At 44.4% G+C, this 21,129-nt stretch overlaps 1 protein-coding gene across 3 annotated transcripts in view; it reads left to right on the forward strand.

Moving 5' to 3' along the window:
* Nucleotides 1-3,178: 3,178 nt before the first annotated feature.
* INTS10 (integrator complex subunit 10) overlaps nucleotides 3,179-21,129 on the forward strand; it is a 34,821-nt gene continuing 16,870 nt past the window's right edge. Inside the window, exons 1-9 of one of the 3 annotated variants that reach the window (XM_075605306.1) lie at nucleotides 3,179-3,360; nucleotides 10,167-10,234; nucleotides 11,041-11,144; nucleotides 12,378-12,517; nucleotides 12,977-13,058; nucleotides 15,459-15,599; nucleotides 18,335-18,506; nucleotides 19,152-19,321; nucleotides 20,244-20,377. In XM_075605306.1, coding sequence (XP_075461421.1) covers nucleotides 3,232-3,360; nucleotides 10,167-10,234; nucleotides 11,041-11,144; nucleotides 12,378-12,517; nucleotides 12,977-13,058; nucleotides 15,459-15,599; nucleotides 18,335-18,506; nucleotides 19,152-19,321; nucleotides 20,244-20,377 — 1,140 coding nt within the window. In that variant the 5' untranslated portion in view covers nucleotides 3,179-3,231. The remainder of the gene's footprint in view (nucleotides 3,361-10,166; nucleotides 10,235-11,040; nucleotides 11,145-12,377; nucleotides 12,518-12,976; nucleotides 13,059-15,458; nucleotides 15,600-18,334; nucleotides 18,507-19,151; nucleotides 19,322-20,243; nucleotides 20,378-21,129) is intronic. The other 2 variants (XM_075605315.1, XM_075605324.1) reach the window with 2 other exon arrangements.

Below are 21,129 nucleotides of genomic sequence, written 5' to 3' on the forward strand. Positions count from 1 at the left end.
GGTATAAAAACAAAAAAGTAGTGGTATGCCTTAGCCCTTAAATTAAGGCCCGTCCCTAGGCAGTAAGCAGGTAAGGCACCGGCAAAATGTAAAGAGTTGAGTGATAATTAAAGGAGCAAATGCTTCCCACATTTTTTGCCTAAGTGGGAACCAGGGGGTTTCCAGAGCTGAACCCCCTTTAATTTCAGCTCCTGGGACCTCCTGCTTCCTGAGATAGTGGGTGCCGGTAGCAGGTCCGCTGGTTTAAAGCTCCGTCACGTGGGCCAATAGGAAGGGATGATGTCACAGCATCCTATTGCCCCACGTGAGTTTTTCAGATGCCATTTTGATAGACCCACATAGCTGAAACCGGAGCTTCTACCAGCACACCCTACAGAGGTATTTCAGGAAGCAGGGGTTCCCGGAGCAGAAATTAACACACTTCAAACTGTGCTCCAAAACCTATATCCCTAAAAGAAAGGGGGTGGGGGGGAGCAACCTTTGGCCGTGATCATACAGTAAAACGGGAAAGGGATGACTCCTGAAGAAGCAGAGAGTGAAACGCGTTTAGTCAGAGCTAGCTTCGCGAGAACTGGGGGTTTCAGAGATACTGGCAACCGGAGCTGTGTCTACAGGCAAGACAACCTTCCGCCCTTACCTGTGACGTTCTCCGGAAGTGACGTATGCGGAGGGCAGAGCAAAGACGCGAGTGAGACACATAGCAGCATCTACCGGTCAATTACTCTATCCCATCGGCGGTTCTCTCCCATGAAAGTTTTTTATTGGAAAATGTGAGTGTGCCTATTCTACTTTGTACTACTAATACAATTTTATGAAATAGTATACACTATTGTGGTATTTCTCTCCTAATGCATATCGGCGATCACGAACCATATACACTGAGGGGTATCCTGTCTTACACCAGTCATCTGTTAAAGGGCTCCAGTCAGAGAGAGAAGAATATCTGACATATCCATAACTACAGGAAGTTTTGTGAGTGCAACCTTACTAGATCCTGAGACTAACTTAGTATTATCACATACCATCTGCACTATTTTTGCTCCTTTTATATTTCATATATCACTGGAAATATTCAGCGCTCCTCCTCAAACACAAGAAGAGAACATACAGTAAACCGCTCATGGCGCCACGTGTAGCAACACCGCACGCCTGAAAACAACTTAAAAAAAAAAACAATAGCAGTGCGCATTCCTGTTGCGGTTAGGGTTGCCAGGTGTCCGGTTTTCACCCGGACAGGCCGGTAATTCCGATACCTGTCCGGTATAAAATCGGAGGTAATACCGGACACCTATGTGTGACCGTTTTTGCGGCAGCGGTGGGCTGGCAGCGCAAGCGCGAGGGCGATGCGGCAGCAGGCGCGGTTGGAAGTGCTGGCCTGGTACTGAGACTGGAGGTGGGGGCGGGCCGCGGACGGTGGCCGGGCACAGTCAAGAGCACACGTGAGTGTCTGTGCAGCCTGTCCATGATTGGAGGAGCGGACAGCAAATCAGAGGACAGCGGGGGCGGAGCCCACACCCCGGCAGCCCAAAGAAGTTTCCAGGTCCTTTCTGGAAATAAGGTAAGGACACAATTTGGGGGGCCAGGATGAGGTGAGATGATGGGGGGCCAGGATGAGCTGAATGTTGATGGGGGGGACCAGGATGAGCTGTGCTGATGAAGTATATTGACTATATGAAACGCGTCGCGAGTGAACTGTGTAACTAGCTTCCCTATTCCATCCTTGGGGGCTAGCTTACACTGTTGTGTACCTATTCCGGTCACGATTTTCTACCGTAACCGGCATCTACAGACGTCTACAGGGGGCTTACCTTCCACACATGCGCACAAGCTCTGGATACTACGCCACTACCCGCATACACGCGGAGGCGATTCCTGCAGCAAGTGCTACAGAGTGAGTCCCAGCGCGCAGGATCTCCACATAAACGGAACTGCAACTGCCCCCGTTTGACTGATGATGGTGCCGATCTGTTGAACATTTCGTAGATTCGGACATGCACTTACCCTTACTTACATGTAAGTTATTTTATTGCTTTGTTATTAAATACATTTTACAATCATCCTTACCTTGGTACGCTCCTGTGCTTCTTTTCTTGGTCGTTTGGTTCACCGGCGGGGTCTTCCACCGGAGTCCGTTTCTTGGAGTGAGGGGAGACACTTCAAGTCAAAGGAGCAGCAAGAGGGAGAAGAATCAATTTCTGCAACACTAGGAAGCAAGAGCGCGGACTGAACTTTCTTTGACAAGCCACCTGGCAACCCTAGTTGCGGTGTGCGCGTCGCATGGAACTGCAAGGCGGCTATCTCCTGGCGCGATCTGCAGATTTGTTCTTGGCTGGCGACGGCCGCCTCATGTGAGTGGTTCCAGCCAGAGGGCGAACCACTCACGGCCACGCTTCCACCACACCACCTTGCCTGCTCTCTCCTTGGTATAATCACTATGCTGCTCGGTGGCAGAACTGGGTGACGTCAAAGAATAGCACTTGCGTAAGGGCGGCATATAATCTAGGGAAAGGCCTGCTCTTAATACTATCACAATGAACTACTACTAAGTATACTCAATGCATGGAAGAGTAATCATGCATGTTAAACAGAATAGAGTAAATGGCCTATAATTTTGTCAGTACCATTTTTTTTGCAAAGCTAAAATGTAAGTATCTATCTATCTATCTATCTATCTATCTATCTATCTATCTATCTATCTATCTATCTATCTAGATAGATAGATAGATAGATAGATAGATAGATAGATAGATAGATACTTACATTTTAGCTTTGCAAAAAAAATGGTACTGACAAAATATATATATACATATATCCTAGCCTGCACAGGTCAATCAAAAAGCTCAAAATTGGTTAGAAAGAATGATATCGTACAAAACGTGTTTAAATCCCCAAATCTATGTTTTATTTTAAATAAAGTACTAGGGTTTGGGCTTTTAGAGCTGCCCCTATTTGGGCAGTTTGGCCCCTCCTGAACTGTGATAAAGTTCTTGTATATATACAGATAACCCAGTATATATACAGTATCAGTCTGCAGATTACACTGCTCTGTTGCCATGGTGACGTAGGCATCACTACAGGCCTGCTGAGGGATGGTCTGGGTTCCTGTGTCGCGTTCTATGACGTCCGCACGCGAAGCTGGTTGGCAGAAGCTGGTTGGCAGAATTTTTGCACAAGTTCTAGTGGTCGCTCAGGAGGTGACGCCAGAGTCCCACTGGGAGATGCTCACGGAGAATGGCGGGTCTCGGTGACTGCGAGTTCCTGGTGAGGAGGGCGCGTGAGCTGGTGAAGGATGACGTGTGCGCGGCCAGGTCCTGGCTTATCACCGCGCGTACACTGTACCCACAGGACTTCAACATACAGGTGTGGGGGGAGATGCATTACTGCACTGATGACATGGGGGAGATGCATTACTGCACTGATGACATGGGGGGAGATGCATTACTGCACTGATGACATGGGGGGAGATGCATTACTGCACTGATGACATGGGGGGAGATGCATTACTGCACTGATGACATGGGGGGAGATGCATTACTGCACTGATGACATGGGGGGAGATGCATTACTGCACTGATGACATGGGGGAGATGCATTACTGCACTGATGACATGGGGGGAGATGCATTACTGCACTGATGACATGGGGGGAGATGCATTACTGCACTGATGACATGGGGGGAGATGCATTACTGCACTGATGACATGGGGGGAGATGCATTACTGCACTGATGACATGGGGGGAGATGCATTACTGCACTGATGACATGGGGGGAGATGCATTACTGCACTGATGACATGGGGGGAGATGCATTACTGCACTGATGACATGGGGGGAGATGCGTTACTGCACTGATGACATGGGGGGAGATGCGTTACTGCACTGATGACATGGGGGGAGATGCGTTACTGCACTGATGACATGGGGGGAGATGCGTTACTGCACTGATGACATGGGGGGAGATGCGTTACTGCACTGATGACATGGGGGGAGATGCGTTACTGCACTGATGACATGGGGGGAGATGCGTTACTGCACTGATGACATGGGGGGAGATGCGTTACTGCACTGATGACATGGGGGGAGATGCGTTACTGCACTGATGACATGGGGGGAGATGCGTTACTGCACTGATGACATGGGGGGAGATGCGTTACTGCACTGATGACATGGGGGGAGATGCGTTACTGCACTGATGACATGGGGGGAGATGCGTTACTGCACTGATGACATGGGGGGAGATGCGTTACTGCACTGATGACATGGGGGGAGATGCGTTACTGCACTGATGACATGGGGGGAGATGCGTTACTGCACTGATGACATGGGGGGAGATGCGTTACTGCACTGATGACATGGGGGGAGATGCGTTACTGCACTGATGACATGGGGGGAGATGCGTTACTGCACTGATGACATGGGGGGAGATGCGTTACTGCACTGATGACATGGGGGGAGATGCGTTACTGCACTGATGACATGGGGGGAGATGCGTTACTGCACTGATGACATGGGGGGAGATGCGTTACTGCCCTGATGACATGGGGGGAGATGCGTTACTGCCCTGATGACATGGGGGGAGATGCGTTACTGCCCTGATGACATGGGGGGAGATGCGTTACTGCCCTGATGACATGGGGGGAGATGCGTTACTGCCCTGATGACATGGGGGGAGATGCGTTACTGCCCTGATGACATGGGGGGAGATGCGTTACTGCCCTGATGACATGGGGGGAGATGCGTTACTGCCCTGATGACATGGGGGGAGATGCGTTACTGCCCTGATGACATGGGGGGAGATGCGTTACTGCCCTGATGACATGGGGGGAGATGCGTTACTGCCCTGATGACATGGGGGGAGATGCGTTACTGCCCTGATGACATGGGGGGAGATGCGTTACTGCCCTGATGACATGGGGGGAGATGCGTTACTGCCCTGATGACATGGGGGGAGATGCGTTACTGCCCTGATGACATGGGGGGAGATGCATTACTGCACTGATGACATGGGGGGAGATGCGTTACTGCCCTGATGCTTGACATGGCAAGTGGCAGGACAGGACAACTGAAGTTTAAAAGGAAGTTCAAAAGAAGTGAAGAAGAAGTGGACAACACCTATTGGCCCTGATTCTTGTATTTGGACAACGCTGGAAAGGAGGATATTATCTATCCCAAACTGCACTTCCCAGAACTTAACTATTGCTGTGATGCTGCCTTTTCCATTTATTTTTGCTGTGGCCTCACTTCTCAAATTATACAATTCCTTCTACCAGGCTCATTATGTCTCTAACTCTATTCATATATCTCCATCTCTCCTTTCTTCACCACTTCTGAGTTCACATGAACTTCTTTCTTACCTGCGCCCTCTGACACTGCATAGCTATATTGCCTGCACTAAATCACACCCCTACAAATCATCCTCGCATATTCTTTTTCTATCCATGCTTCTCCTCCTTGCTTCTGGGGATATCTCTCCCAATCCTGGTCCCTGCCTTATTCCTACATGCTCTCGTCCTCCCCTGCCAAATGCAACCTCTACTCCTGGTGTCAACCCCTCTAACCTCATACCCATCCCCTGCCACCCTCCCTCTTCTCTCCCTTTCTCCTGTGCTCTTTGGAATGCTCGCTCCCTTTCTAACAAGTTCCTCTCTGTGCATGACTTCTTTTTCTCTCACTTTCTGCTCCTATTTGCTATAACTGAGACCTGGCTCACTCAGTCTGACTCTGCTCTGGAAGCTGCCCTCTCTTATGGTGGCCTTTCTTTCTCCCACACTCCACGCCCTGATTGCAGGGGTGGAGGTGTGGGGCTCCTGCTCTCCTCTCTCTGCCGTTACGAACCCTTCCTATTCCTCCCTCTCTTGCTTTTCCCTCCTTTTTTATGCTCACATTGTCCAGATCTTCTGCTCTCCTCTCCATGTCTACGTGGCAGTCATCTATCGCCCACCTTCCCCTACTCATTCCCCTTCTGCCTTTCTCACTTTGAATCCTGGCTCTCTTTCTTTCTCTCCTCAGACTCCCCTGTTCTTCTCCTTGGGGACTTCAGTTGCTACATCGATGACCCCTCTCTCCCTTGGGCTTCCCGCTTTCTCTCTCTAACCTCTTCTTTTGGCCTTCAACAGTGGACTGCAGCCAGCACCCACAAGGATGGCCACTACCTCGGCCTGGTTTTCACTAAAAACTTCTCTCCGATTTCTCAATTTCCCCCTTTCCTCTCTCTGACCATCACCTCATCTCATTCTCTCTATCTCTCTTCTCCCCTTCTCCAACTCCATCTACCCCCCAGTTCTGCAGAAACCTGTGCTCAATTCACCTACCTGACTTTGAGTCCACTTTACGCTCCTCCCTCTCCTCTCTCAGCTCTGCTACAGACCCTGACAACCTGGTCAGGACTACAACTCTGCTTTATCCTCCTCTCTTGATCTACATGCCCCGCTTTCTCTTTGCCGTCCTTGCCCTTCTAACCCCAGACCCTGGCTAAATTCCCACACGCGCATGCTACGTTCCTCCACTCGTTCCTCTGAACGCCTCTGGAGGAAATCTCATACTCTCGCAGACTTCCTTCACTACAAATTTATGCTATCCTGTCTCAACTCTGCCCTCTCACAAGTTAAACAAGCCTACTTTTCTTCACTAATCAACACGCACAAGTCTAACCCACGCTGACTCTTCTCTGTCTTTGACGCTCTACTCAAACCACCCTCAGCTGCCTCTTCTTCCTCCATCTCCGCTCAGGACTTTGCTGACTATTTTAAGGAAAAGGTGTAATCCATACGTCAGAAGATCCCCCTGTTTCTTCCTCCCATCCTACACCTCTTCCTAACTCTCCTCCTGCCTTCCTTGACTTTTTTCCACTGTCTCAGAGGAGGCTGTGTCTCCGTTGATCTCCTCTTCTCCCTCTACCACTTGCTCTCTTAACCCATTCCCTCCCATCTCCTAAAACCTCTTGGTCCTACTATAACCCCTACCCTCACACACATTTTTAACACCTCCCTCTATTCTGGTACCTTTCCCTCCTCCTTCAAACATGCAATAGTTATACCATTACTCAAAAACAGCAAGCTTGACCCTACATGTCCTTCTAACTATCGACCTCTCTCCCTCCTGCCTTTTGCCTCTAAACTCATTGAACGTCTTGTATTTTCTCGCTTGCTTCATTTTCTCAACACCTATTCTCTCCTAGACCCTCTACAATCTGGCTTCTGCACTGCTCACTTCACGGAAACAGCCCTCACTAAAATAACTGATGACCTCCATGCTGCCAAAGACAGAGGTCATTACACTCTGCTCATATTACTCGACCTATCCGCAACATTTGACACCGTGGACCATCCTCTTCTCCTCCACATTCTCCATACTCTTGGTATTCGGAACAAAGTTCTATCCTGGATCTCCTCTCCCATCGTACTTTGTGTCTCTTCTGCTAACACCACCTCCTCCTCTATTGATCTCTCTGTGGGGGTACCCCAGGGCTCTGTACTGGGACCTCTTCTCTTTTCTCTGTACACATTCACTGTAGGTGACCTAATAACATCTCTTGGGTTTAAATATCACCTCTATGCTGACGACACACAAATTTTACTTTTCAACACCCGACCTTACACCTGCTGTACAAACCAAAGTTTCTGAATGTCTCTCTATTATATCATCCTGGATGGCCCTCCGCCGACTTCCACATTACTGTTGGAAGTACGATCATTCACCCAGTAGCCCAAGCACGCTGCTTAGGGGTCACACTCGACTCCTCTCTTACATTCTCCTCTCACATTCAAAACGTTTTTAAAACCTGTTGCTTTTTCCTCCGCAATATCACTAAGATCACTGTTGCTCGACTGCTAAAACTCTGACTCAGGCCCTCATTCTCTCCTGTCTTGATTACTGTAACCTCCTGCTGTCCGGCCTTCCTGCCTCTCACCTGTCTCCCCTACAATCTATCCTAAACGCTGCTGCCAGAATTGCTCTGCTCTTTCCTAAATCTGTCTCCGCGTCTCCCCACCTGAAATCCCTCTCCTGGCTTCCGATCAAATCCCGCATCTCACACTCGATTCTCCTCACTTTTAAAGCTTTACACTCTTCTGCCCCTCATTACATCTCAGCCCTAATTTCTCGTTATGCACCATCCCGACTCTTGCGTTCTTCTCAAGGATGTCTTCTTTCTACCCCCTTTGTATCTAAAGCCCTATCCCGCCTTAAACCTTTTTCACTGACTACCCCGCACCTCTGGAATGCCCTTCCCCTCAATACCCGACTAGCACTGACTCTATCCACCTTAAGACACACTTGCTTAAACAAGCATATGAATAGCACTGTGGATTATACTGAACACATGATACATAAAGCTTGGCCCCCTGCACTTGGCCCCAGACCAGTGCGTCTGGTAAGGACGCACTTACCAGAACTCCCTCCTACTGTCTCTGTACGTTCTCTCTACCTACCAATTAGACTGTAAGCTCCTTGGAGCAGGGACTCCTCTTCCTTAATGCTACTTTTATGTCTGAAGCACTTATTCCCATGATCTGTTATTTATTTGATTACCACGTATATTACTACTGTGAAGCGCTATGTACATTAATGGCGCTACATAACTAAAGACATACAATACATGGGGGGAGGGGAGATGCATTACTGTACTGATGCTTGACATGGGGGGGGGGGGGGGAGATGCATTACTGCCCTGATGCTTGACATGGGGTGTCATGATAAGGTCATGAGATACTGTGTATTTTAATCCCTCTGGGGTTTGCGGTTCAAATACAAAATGTGTGGTCTGTCTCTTGTCAGGAATCTGTAGTTATGAGTACATTTAGATAGGGAAAAGGAGTTTTAACCGTCCTGTGGTGGGAGGTGTTTGGCTCTGTCGAAAACTGTCAATCTCACCACTGGTTTACGACAGGGGCTGGGTCTAGGTTGTGTTCAATGGGAAAGAATTGTATTTAAGTTTGAGCAAGTATTATGAAAATCAGATGTCCACAGAGGCGTATTTGAGACCAGATATGGGATATTTCATCGTCTCTTACTAGTGACCTCTCTGGGGGAAAATCTATGATATTTGGTAAAGTATAGGTTTTCTTTTTATGTTTTCTATTTTTAAGAAGCTTGTAACTGTATGGTTTTTTTTTTTTTGTAATACCTTTTCTGTAATCTAAACACACTATTTTTATTTATATTAAAACATTTAATAAGTAATGCTTAGGACTCTGAATGAACTGATTGCATGCTCTGGGGAGAATAATTACCATACGGACACATTTTTGCTGTAACTGATTTTGGTGTGTTAAAGTGCATCATTTTTCCTATAATAAACAGGAACCTGGAGCCCTGGCAAATATTAGTCTGATATCTTTTTGCATATTTTCATCCCCTCGGGGTGGCAGTGGATAGTTATGATTTGCAATTGAGTAGGGGTTAATATTAACTCATTGGTTCCTTGCGGAGGGGAAAGGTGGGGTGGCTAGAGTAGCCGTGTGTATTAACCCTGGTTGCATATCTGTCACGTGCTCACTTGTGTTCTGTTTGTGGCGGTGGTATATTGGGACGGATTGAGGAGATATATACCTCGTTTGAGGGACATTTGCAGAGGGGAAAAATGGGAGCACTTGCGAGCGTGAGTATTAACCCTTGTCCCGTATGCAGGTCACGTGCTAGCAGGGTGCCGTACGTGACAGGGGAGGAGATGCATAACTGCACTGATGCATGACATGGGTGGGGGGGATGCATTACTGCACTGACACATAACGTAGGGGGTGGGGGGAAAGAGATGCATTACTGCACTGTACTTTTCCATGCACCACAATACAACACTGCACATCAGTACGCAGCTCAATACAACACTGCACATAATGCTCAAAAATAGTATAATATAATCTAGTGCTGTACAGCCCACTAAAGCATGATCAGGTACTGCAATGGGATGACACTACAAAAGCTGCCGAGTTTTGGATTTATGAAAATAAAATATTGTTTTATGTAAATAAGTTTTGATAGTTGAAGTCCATAAGACCAGATGTTCAAGGAGTGATGCCATGGTCCACGAAGTGAGACTGAAAGATGCATCACATAGAGACTATTGTATGTACATTTTTATTTATATAGGGTTGCCAATGTATACAGCGCTTTACAAGATAGACAGCACAATAAGTGCAACAACAAAAGTTTTGGTTTTCTTTTTGCAGTACGAGATGTACAGTATTGAAAGAAATGCGGAACGAACAGCATCGGCTGGCAGACTGTTATACGACATGTAAGTAGTATATATCACACTATTCTAGATATAACACCTCATCCAGATATTATATTGTCTAGATGTCAAAAAAAGCAGGCACACCAAATGGTACAATAAATGTGTCTTTACTAGCTCAGTGCTTTGGCTTCCTGATGGAACCTTTTCCAAGAGCAATTACAGACCACACAGTGAGACCGTAAATAACCTGCCAGCCACACCCACCAAGTGAAGAAACAGCACACCAGTGTATCACCCATCTCAAACCTTACAGACAATTCAAATAAAAACACTTAAATGTTATTATATTGTCCCAGGGGGAAAAGAAAGAAGGGTCTGACCTCCGGCTCCTTAATATTAGTACGGTATTTACAAACATTCCCAGTTATTGGATCTACAGAAAAATTAACTAAAGTGGAATCAAAGACAATGACCATAAACTTCAGTTAGCAAGTGAACTACTGAAACTTATTTAAAACAATATTTTTTTCAGTATTTATGTGAAAAATCCGTTGTTACAATATATAAACCTCTGTACATTTTTTTTTTATTATTCCTAGTGCCTGTGTTTAATTATTCATTGTGAAAATAGAAGCAAAACTGATATGCAATTGGAGGAGGAGCTAATATTTTAAAGAAACACATTTCTTTTTTTCAACATTGATGCAAGTTTAGGACTTGGGATTTAATGTATTAACATGTATTGTTTTAGATGTGTAAGATACAAACCTAAGCTGAACCCACTTGTTGACTTAAAAATGTACCTTCCCCCCTGCCTTTTGCAGATGTTAACACATAATGTTATTGTTTTTAAATGTTTTCTTGAGGTTTGTGAACTTCCCTGAGCAGCCAGTAGTGTGGAGGGAAATTGGTGTAATTACTGCAGCCCTCCGGAATGACTCGCAGGATAAGCAGACTCAGTTTTTGAGAGGTACTGTATGTGCTGAGATAAGGACTGAGCGCACTGATCTCTGATATATCGATCAGTCACAATACTGCTTCCAGCAGAGAACAGATACCCGGTGCGCAGATCATTCAGAAATAGGTCACCGAGTCAAACTGTTTTCATAGATACACCGAAATAGAACAAATGCACGCACGCCTGTGGGCTTGAAAAAATAAAGAAAGTGCGCTTTATTCAGGGATCTACGTTTCGGTCCTCACATGGACCTTTGTTAAGATGTGTGGACTGAAACTTCGACTCTCCCTACTTCACGGATACACAATCGGTTCTTATTTTGTTATTCCTCAGTATCCATTGTTTAGTCAACTTTCCGGTCCTGATGTATGTGGGCTCGTAATATACTGTGTGAACGCGCGTGCACGTGACGCACACTTTTTGTGTGTATGCTGTGAGCGACTGAGGTACTGTGTGTGTTATAAATACGTTTGAAGTAAATAAGTTAATAAATTATTAATTGTATACACACACACATATATATATATATATATATAGACACACACACACACACACACACACACACACACACACACACACACACACACACATACACATTTCAGCGGCGCAAATTCATTATTTTTCTCATCTTCACCCCTGTCGGCCGGTTCCACTCTCCCTGCCGCGCGCGCGGTCCTATTATAGAAAGGCTGACTAACCTCAGCCAACTATAAATGCCGCGCGTGCGCATGGCGCAGCAAGCGCGCACACTATAGAACGGCCCTTAAATACTACGGAGCAGGATCAGTTGTGTTTCTGTAGGCTTAAACTCTCACAAACTGCATAGATTATAAAGTTAAATACTAAGGGCGTCTACGTCTTGTTTTCTATTCCATGTTTGTATCCAGCATCCTTGGCACTCGTCTGGTGTGAACTGTGACAGGCTGGCAAAAAAAAATGTGCTTTGCATGACAGGGTTTTTCTTATACAGATGAGGCAGACATTACTGCACCCTTTGATATGTATTGCATTAATGCCGGCCTGTTATTTACCGGAAGTGCCATTGAAAACAATGGCTAAGGAGACAAGACGCGTTAATGGCGGTAATAACAGCGGCTACATCTGTGTATATTGAGTAAAGACAAATTCATACAGAACACTTCATTAGTGAGTTATGTTTGCACAACACGGGCGTAAAAAGTCCATGCACCCAGGTGTGATGCTATGATAATGTTCTGAGGATTATCAATTCATTTTATTTTTCAGGTTTGTTTGAAACTCTTCCTGGTCGAGTGCAATGCGAGATGTTGTTAAAAGCTACAGAGCAATGTTTTAATACACTGGAACGGGCAGAGATGCTGCTTCTGTTGTTGAGACGCTTCCCGGAAACTGTGGTACAACATGGGGTAGGAAAAGCTGCCGAAATCCTACTTTTCCTTTTCTTAATGTGTGTTTATACCATCATCTTCAGGCCTTGTCAATCCACTGCTGGATGTGGGCCTCCCCCGTCCAATGATTTTCCAGGTACTGCGTCTGCGTGTAAATCAGGCCCTTTTTTTTTTTTTTTTTTTTTAAACAAAATGAATGTTTCGGTCCTCTCTAGGACTTCCTTACATGGGAAAAGCCCTTGAGGGGGCCAAAACGCTGATCCTGTTTAAATAAAAAGTTTTTTTTTCTATATCTATTGGTCCTGAGCGTGCCTGATTTTCAAATTTATATGTACATATTTACTTTCAGTATCTAAATTCTGTGATTTGCTTATACTAAAGAAGTGGAGTATTTCTCTATGGCAATTTTGTCTCGCTTCAGTCCAAATTCATTTTTTTTTTTTTTTTTTTTTTTTTTTTTTTTTTTTTTAACCCCAGGTCAGCTTAGGGGAAACGTTGTTAGAAGCGGAGAATATGGAAGACCAGGAATCTCCTGTTAACTGTTTCAGAAAATTATTTGGTAAGTAAAATGTAAACAAAACTTCCTGTGTGTGGTTCCTTTGTGCTCCCCCATTTCCAACAACAGCGATTTTAAACTTCTTAAAACGTTTATAATAAAGTAACAATCCCGCCTGTCGTGGATTTTATTTTGTATTGCAGCATGGGAGCCAGGAGGTTCTACGGTGCTGAACCACATTATTTTTTTGCTCTGGGGACCCCGCACCCCCCAACTCACAAGATATGTATTAGTTTAGTTACCAGTGTTGAAGCTCGCTGAAGGAAACTGTAAGTGAATTCAATGGTGGGAAAGCAACGGGCACGCATAAAGTTGACGAAAAGGTTTCTTTATTGAATATACATATTCCTTCTATGCGTTTCTGTCCCAGTGGTGATTGAAACGCGTCAGAGCAATATGTATTTTCAATACAGTAACATTTTCTTCAACTTTTGAGTGCCTCGCTGCCTTCCTACCATTCATTATATTCACACCACAGGATCTACCATAGGATCAGACAGACCCCCTGACATGGATATGGTGAACCACTGTTCATTTGATCCGGTACAGGGAGTACTAAAAGAAGTGTGATCTTTAAAAAAATAATAATAATTGTTTCTAATTAAACTTAAAATGCCACCAAAACGTCTGTGGTCCCTCGGGCCAATAGGTTGCTGCAATGACATCCGTGGGCTTCCTATTGGATATTAAAATGCCCCGCTTAAACACCAGTAAGTATGCCAGTAAATGTCTGGGTAAGTGGGGGGAGTGAGGCTCAGTGGAGCTGGAAGTAATGTGGTTCCCATGCTGGGGGGGGGGGGGGAAAGGGTTCGGTGTCAGTGCTGCTTTTAGCACTTGTGCTAAATATCTACATTTGAACGATCAAACTATTTGGTTTAGGCAATGATATAGTTTAGTTCAGATTTGGGAATTGTCCAAATAATGAAGTAGCCTCTGATTGAGCCACCTGTGCGGAAGCTGGCTGGTATATCCTTAAAACCTGACCTGTTGGGGAGGCTTGAGGACTGGAGTTAAGCCCCACTTTTTAGACTTTTATATATTCTCAAAAACCTTTGCAAAATGCATAAAGTACACTGAAAATATGGTCAATACATATTTTTTATTTCTTAGAATTGGCATACTAAAAAAGCGTATTCGTTTAGTGGCAAAACCATTCGCTCCTGTGAGGGGAGCGATCAATCCTTTTATATACGCGCACGCAAGCCCTGTCAAGAAGACCACGGTGTAAATAAGGAAACCGCTCTCCATGTGCTTGGCAGTTCTCTTAACCCTGTGAACACCTGAGGAACGGTGGCACCAGAGTGCCACAGCCCCTCAACACATTGCGATCATATGATCGCTCCTAGAGGTGATCGGGTGACTCTAACCACAGAACAGTGGAGGAGTCTCCTTTTCCATTCCTCATCCGGTCAAAGCACGTTCAGCGCTTCACAGGAGGAAACGAGCAAGAAGCCCATGACGTAGCCACTGTCACTGGGGCCTCTGGAGTGCCAGACCCCATGTTGCATAAGCTGTGTCATGGGACACTGGGTGGGTTAAGGAATAGAAGTGAAGGAAGTCGGGATTCCTTCGTGACACACCGTTTTCTTGCTGCAAAGTGGTAAATATGTGATCGTCTTTCCCCATGTGAAACGCTGACGGACCTTGTCCGTCGTAACCATTTCCCTCAAACGAGGTGACCAGAGCTTGATTTTGTAACTAGTGGTAGCTGTGACCATTACCGTATTTCCTCGATTGTAAGACGCCATCGATTGTAAGACGTACCATTGATTTGGCCCTTAAAATCGAGGAAAATTACTTTTTCACTTACCATGTTTCAGGAGAGGTCCCATGTCGGCAGAGGATGAAGCGGGCGGCGACGGCAGGAGAGGTCCCACGTATGCAGATAGTTGAAGATGGACAGAAGGCGGGCGGTGGCAGTAGGAGATCTTAATAGCAGGAGAGCTGAGCAGGAGCAGAGCGGCATAGGGGAACGGCTGGGGAGGTGCGCACCCTAACACCGGAAGTTGACCGGTGTCTGACTTCTGGTTACAGTGTGCTCCTGCTCTTATTATCTTCATTTAACTGCAGACGTGGGACCTTTCCTGCCGTCTGCTTCTTCCTCCGCCGACATGGGACCTCTCCTGAAACATGGTAAGTGAAAAGAGGGGGTTAGTACTGTAGACACTTTTTTTTTTTTTTAAATACGTCGATTTCTAAGGCGCACCCCGATTTCAGACATGTGAATATCGGAAAAAAGGTGCGTCTTAGAATGGAGGAAATAGGGTGTACGTGTTATCTGTGTTGGGTCTCTTAAGTCCATTCATTGCAAGCCCCCATGAAAGGGTTAAGCATTGATACTGCGTTTGGACTTTTTATCTTTATCATGCGTTATGACTCGAACATTTTTCTTCTGTTTGACAGTTTGTGATGTTCTCCCACTCATTATTAATAACCTAGATGTTCGTCTGCCTGCCAGCCTGTTGTATAAGTACTTAAACAAAGCTGCTGAATTTTATATCAATTATGTAACGCGATCTCCACAGGCAGAAAGCCAGCGTCAAGGTAAAACATCATCATTATTATTTTGTTTGTGTTCCTGTTTAATGAAATTAATTTTACATGTAATATACCTATATTATCTACGTGACCACTTATTGGTGCAATAACTGGAAGTTAACCAAATATTAACGTTTTGTCAAGAATTTGCCAATCGAAATGTCTTCCATAAGAAATGTAACCCTGATGAAAGATAAGATTTGGCTGCTTTGGAAATTAAGCACATATACCTTTTCATCGGGGGCTTCTGCATATGCTAGTGTTTGTTAACCATGTGTTTCTTTACATTTATCTGACCATGTAGTAACAAAGGAGGGAGAGGGAGCAGGTCGTATGATACCTTTTTATTGGACCAACAAGTAGTGAAAAAGTTACAAGCTTTCAAATATTTTGGGGTTGTTTACCTACTTATCTGACCATGAGAAGTAAATGGAAGTAAAGGGGAAAGAAGATTATTTTTGAAAACAAAGTTTGGCCAGTGGAAACTCTTGTTGAACACACACTGACGTCCAACAAAAGAGAGTAGCCAGAGGAAATCAAGCCCCACCCAAGTCTTAGAAACCAATGTTGAAATATTGTTTTAAATACATATAGGCCGAGGCACTGTGTATTTTTACGCCCTGGGCAAGTTCCACCATCTGTGCTCCCCCACAGCCCCTCCATTCCTTTCTGGCACCCCACCCCCTGTCCATCCATTTCTGGCACCCCACCCCCTGCCCATCCATTTCTGGCACCCCCAACCTCTTGTCCATCCATTTCTGGCACCCCAACCTCTTGTCCATCCAATTCTGGCACCCCCAACCTCTTGTCCATCCATTTCTGGCACCCCCAACCTCTTGTCCATCCATTTCTGGCACCCCCAACCTCTTGTCCGTCCATTTCTGGCACCCCCAACCTCTTGTCCGTCCATTTCTGGCACCCCCAACCTCTTGTCCGTCCATTTCTGGCACCCCCAACCTCTTGTCCGTCCATTTCTGGCACCCCCAACCTCTTGTCCGTCCATTTCTGGCACCCCCAATCTCATGTCCGTCCATTTCTGGCACCCCCAACCTCTTGTCCATCCATTTCTGGCACCCCCACCCCCTTGTCCATCCATTTCTTCCTTCCTCACCCCATCTCTCAGCTAAAAATTCCCCAGTCCCTGCCTGTTGGATGGAACAGAGCCTGTCTTGGCGGAAGACACCGGAAGTTGTGACCAACTTCTGAGTTTTACCGTTGGGACGGGCTCCGCCCTCCTCAGCTGCCCCCATCCTCCTTCTCCACTGCTGCCCCGGCCTCACTACCAGCCTGACCTGCGCCACCTAAGTGGCTGCTTCCAGGGCAACTGCCCCGCTCGCACGACCCTACAGTTCCGCCTCTGCATATAGGTGTCCTATTATGAAGGGGGAGAAAGTATGAATCGCCCAGGTATAACCCCTTAAACAGGTTACTGCCATTAGTACACTTTGGTCCGTGGAGGGTTTTCTCCTCTTTGTGGACATACCGTTTACTTTGCATTGTATAGATGGCCCCGCTACCTAAGAATAGGAAGAATCTTCTTAACCTTTAGAGTGCCCGTATAATGTACCAGGTACGTCATGGGCACTCGCCTGTTTCCTAGGGGTATATCGAACTGACTGGATCTAAATGGAAGTGGAGCACCTCCTACTTGCGTTTTCAGTGTCCAGGCACCAGGCCCATCATGTGCTCGCTCTAGGAGCATGACAAAGCTGGAAAACGGGCAATGCTCCAGATTAAATGCTAACAAAAAAGTGGGACATGTGTAAAGACTACAGCCATATGTATTTTTTATAAAGATTCTAATTGGATATCGGATGAACACTAATTGCACTTTCTGCCATCTTCCCTTCACATACAACTTTAAGCAAACTACTTAGCCAATACCTTATGCAGATCTCGGCAATAGTGTTGTCTCTTTTTATGGCTCCTTTTGCCCTGATTTCAAATTTTAAAAAGCCTGTCAAATTTATAAACCTTTGAAACTGTCTTGTGAACGAGATTGTCACTGATCGGGATGCTTTAATGTTATGGAGATGGCTGTCTAGACATTGGCATATGATATAAATACCAATTCTGCTAAAAATGCTAAATATTAGTTTAAATAACATATCATCAAGATATCCTGGAGACCGAAGGGGCTGTTGTATCAACGTCTCCTGGCTGTGAAATGCGTTGGTAAACATTGCTTGCTATCCAGACGTGCCATACTTCTTTTACCAACGCCTTTACAGTGTATGATCATTGTACTAAAAGCTACCTTTCAGCTGGTTCAATTGTCAATTTAAACGACAACAATAAAAAATAACAATTGTGTTATGAGTTGCTGCTATTGGTATTCTCACATGAGTTGTTACATTGGTGGGACCTTAGACCATAATTTTATATTGATGAACCCATCGGCCATATTTAGAAGCGCAAACTGAATTTAATGATGAGAAGGAAGCTTTATCTCTTTATTTTCACCCTATAATGTTTTTTTATTGCTTTTTCCCTTATTTTATTTGAAACCCAAATTGTCATGTTTTTAGGAACTGAAAGCACCCACTTTTGTATCATCTGTCTAGCGATCACATAAAAAAATACAGTATTTTTGCACTGCAGGAAAACCCTCTTAACCATATAGTGAGACTACTATTTCCCGAGAATGCTATCGGTATTATTTGGCAAGGAGGCCATGCTAAATTAGTTTCTTGGATTTTCATAGTGTTTGGTGTAGCACTAAGCTGAAACTTTCTATCTAGGTACACAGGACACGCCTGACCTTCTGTCTCCAACAAAACGCAGCTCCCAGAAATACATTATTGAAGGTCTGACTGAGAAGTCTTCCCAGATAGTAGACCCTTGGGAAAGACTGTTTAACATCTTGTCCGTAGTTGGGATGAGATGCGAATGGCAGATGGATAAGGGAACCAGGTAAGGCATTGGTGTTTTTAAGTCTTTGTTGAAATTACTAATCCTAAATATTGCTGTGTAGATACAAAAAAAATGCTTCCTATTGTTTAAAGCAACACTTCATGTTTTGCAGTCAGTCTCTGCATAATGGCATAGTGATGATCAGCTCTATATCTTGACATAAACGGCTACTATTCTGAGATAAAGGGAATATGTTTTGGATGATTGGAAGTGAATACTTCTAAACATTTTTTACTTTAATTGCAGCATTTCAAATTTTGCTACGAACTTGACTGGGGAAAAACTCTTGAAAATGGGTAGTATAAATAATCTTCTCAGCATACAGCACTCGTACCACATTTTAATTGAAAGTGTACAGCATGAGTGCTCTGAAACAGAATTTATCCGCACAAGTAGTAAGAAATGTAAATCATATTGATCGGTTAATACTAATATAGATTTACCCAGTGCTGCAAATGCAGAATTTTCAAGGGTAAAAGATTGTTTAGAGAGTTAGAATCTTTGCCTTTCAACAAAGATCTGTATGTATGAGTATGGCTCAACACTTAAGTAAAATGCCGTATGTTTGCATATAGGAGCTTGATTATGTTTGTCTTTTACTGTGTAAATGTCTAGTAAGAATAGTCATACATTGGTTTCACTTAGGAGTTTTGGTGACATTTTGCATCGAATGAAAGACCTCTGCAGGTACATCAGCAACTTTGAAAATGAAGCCCATGCAAAGTATAAAAATCAAGTCGTTTATTCTACTCTGCTTGTATTTTTCAAGAATGTCTTCCAGTACATCAGCAGCATTCAACCATCCCTCTTCCAAGGTTTGTACGGATTTATGTGCAAGTTCATTCATTTCCTCCCTAAAGGCCTGAGGTTTCCCCAAGTGCAGGATATTTGCTATAAAAATAAAGACTTAGCAGAAATATGCTGTTAGTTCTCCAAACATGTGAGGAGTGTCCTAGTGTAATAGTGTGCCAGCTCGTTCTCATATTGGGCAAGTCACTGTCTCCCTGTGCATGAGACACCAATTAGACGCAAGACCTTCAGGACACGGCTTGTATATATTGCTATATGCAGCTATATATTTAATTCGCTGAGGATTAAATTATGTGTCATTTTATTGTTTCGCTGTTCCTTTTTTAATCTAGCGAGTAACATTATTGCAACAAAATATCTTTCCATTGTGTTATGTTCTTTATCTTAATTTGCATGGCGAGCAACAATACTTCTGAGTTACTACCATAAAATGACACTTATTTGTTGGATCTCGTTAATGTCACACTGGTATTAAGTTAGTCCAGAGTTTGATTTGATTTCATCAACTTATGAGCCAGTCTTGTGCATTTTAGACACAGCTTTGCAATAAAGTGACAGGCATTGTGCTTATATACAGATATAACATCTTATACTTCTGCATATGACATAAGCAGAAGAGCATTCTGTATAAAAAGGTGGGGGCTATTCATTTAATAATTTCAGCGTAGCTTGTGTGTCCTTGTAAGACCTTCATAAGGCTATCCTTATCATGAGCATATCGTTTGAGGAATGTCCTGCCAGGTGATGAAATGTATATAAAATATCAGGTTTATACCTTGATACATTTCTTGGATGTAATTTCTGTAATATTAAAAGCTAAATGTAATGTGTTTTAAGTAGCTAATTCTATTTGTTGTATTTGCCAGTTTAGAGCAGCACAAATATCCAAGGTTGCCAATGTTTATTTGAGCCATTTTTGCATTAAAGGACCGAACACTCCTAGCCAAGTACCTATTGTTCTGTTGGAAGATGCGTCAAATGTTTACAGTGAAGTTGAACTTGCACCTGGCAAGCACATCCACAAAAGGAGGAAACTTGCGGAGAGTCGAGAAAAAACAATGGTAATTCTACCAGTATATTCAGTAGTACAGTATGTTAGTTTTCTGGTCTATGAACATTACAGGTAGCCCTCGCTATCCAACGTTTCACTTTACAACGAAGGGCATATCCAACGCATTACAAGGCAACCCTAGGGGCTGTTTTTGACGCCGGAATGCGTTATCCAACGATCACCGCCACTGATTAACCTGGGACTCCCTTTACAAAGGTTTCACTATCCAACGCTACTTCCAGACCAGATTCCGTTGGATAACAGAAGACTGCCGGTACATTGAGGCACTGGGACTACTCATGCCGGTCATAAGTGATGAGGTATAGGCAAACACATTAGGTTTATTCATTAATCTGTGATCGTGCAGATCGGGGCACTAATGCATGGAGACTGAAGAAGGGATCAGTAAGTTAAAGAGTTGTTCAGTTACTCTGAAAACAATAATACAGACTTAAAAGCAGGAGAGCGAGGTTGATATCAAAGTGCTAGTTCCTTGTGACCTTGGGCAAGTAACTTTATCTCTCACCAAAATTAGATTATAAAGTCTACAAGGCAGTGACAAACTCTATGTACAGCGCTCCCTTCACTGTCTGTGCTATATAAGGACAAATGTTGTTGTTGTTGTTGTTGTTGTTATTATTATCGAACCTGTGAGTACTGAGATGCAATAGACATAAGTGTGGAGTTATTACCAGAAGGCGTTAAAACGAAGGAGTTTGGAAACAACGTAGTTAATTTAGTTATCTAATCTGTTTGTTACCA

The sequence above is a fragment of the Ascaphus truei genome, chromosome 1 (assembly GCF_040206685.1).
Source record: "Ascaphus truei isolate aAscTru1 chromosome 1, aAscTru1.hap1, whole genome shotgun sequence".
Taxonomy (NCBI): domain Eukaryota; kingdom Metazoa; phylum Chordata; class Amphibia; order Anura; family Ascaphidae; genus Ascaphus; species Ascaphus truei.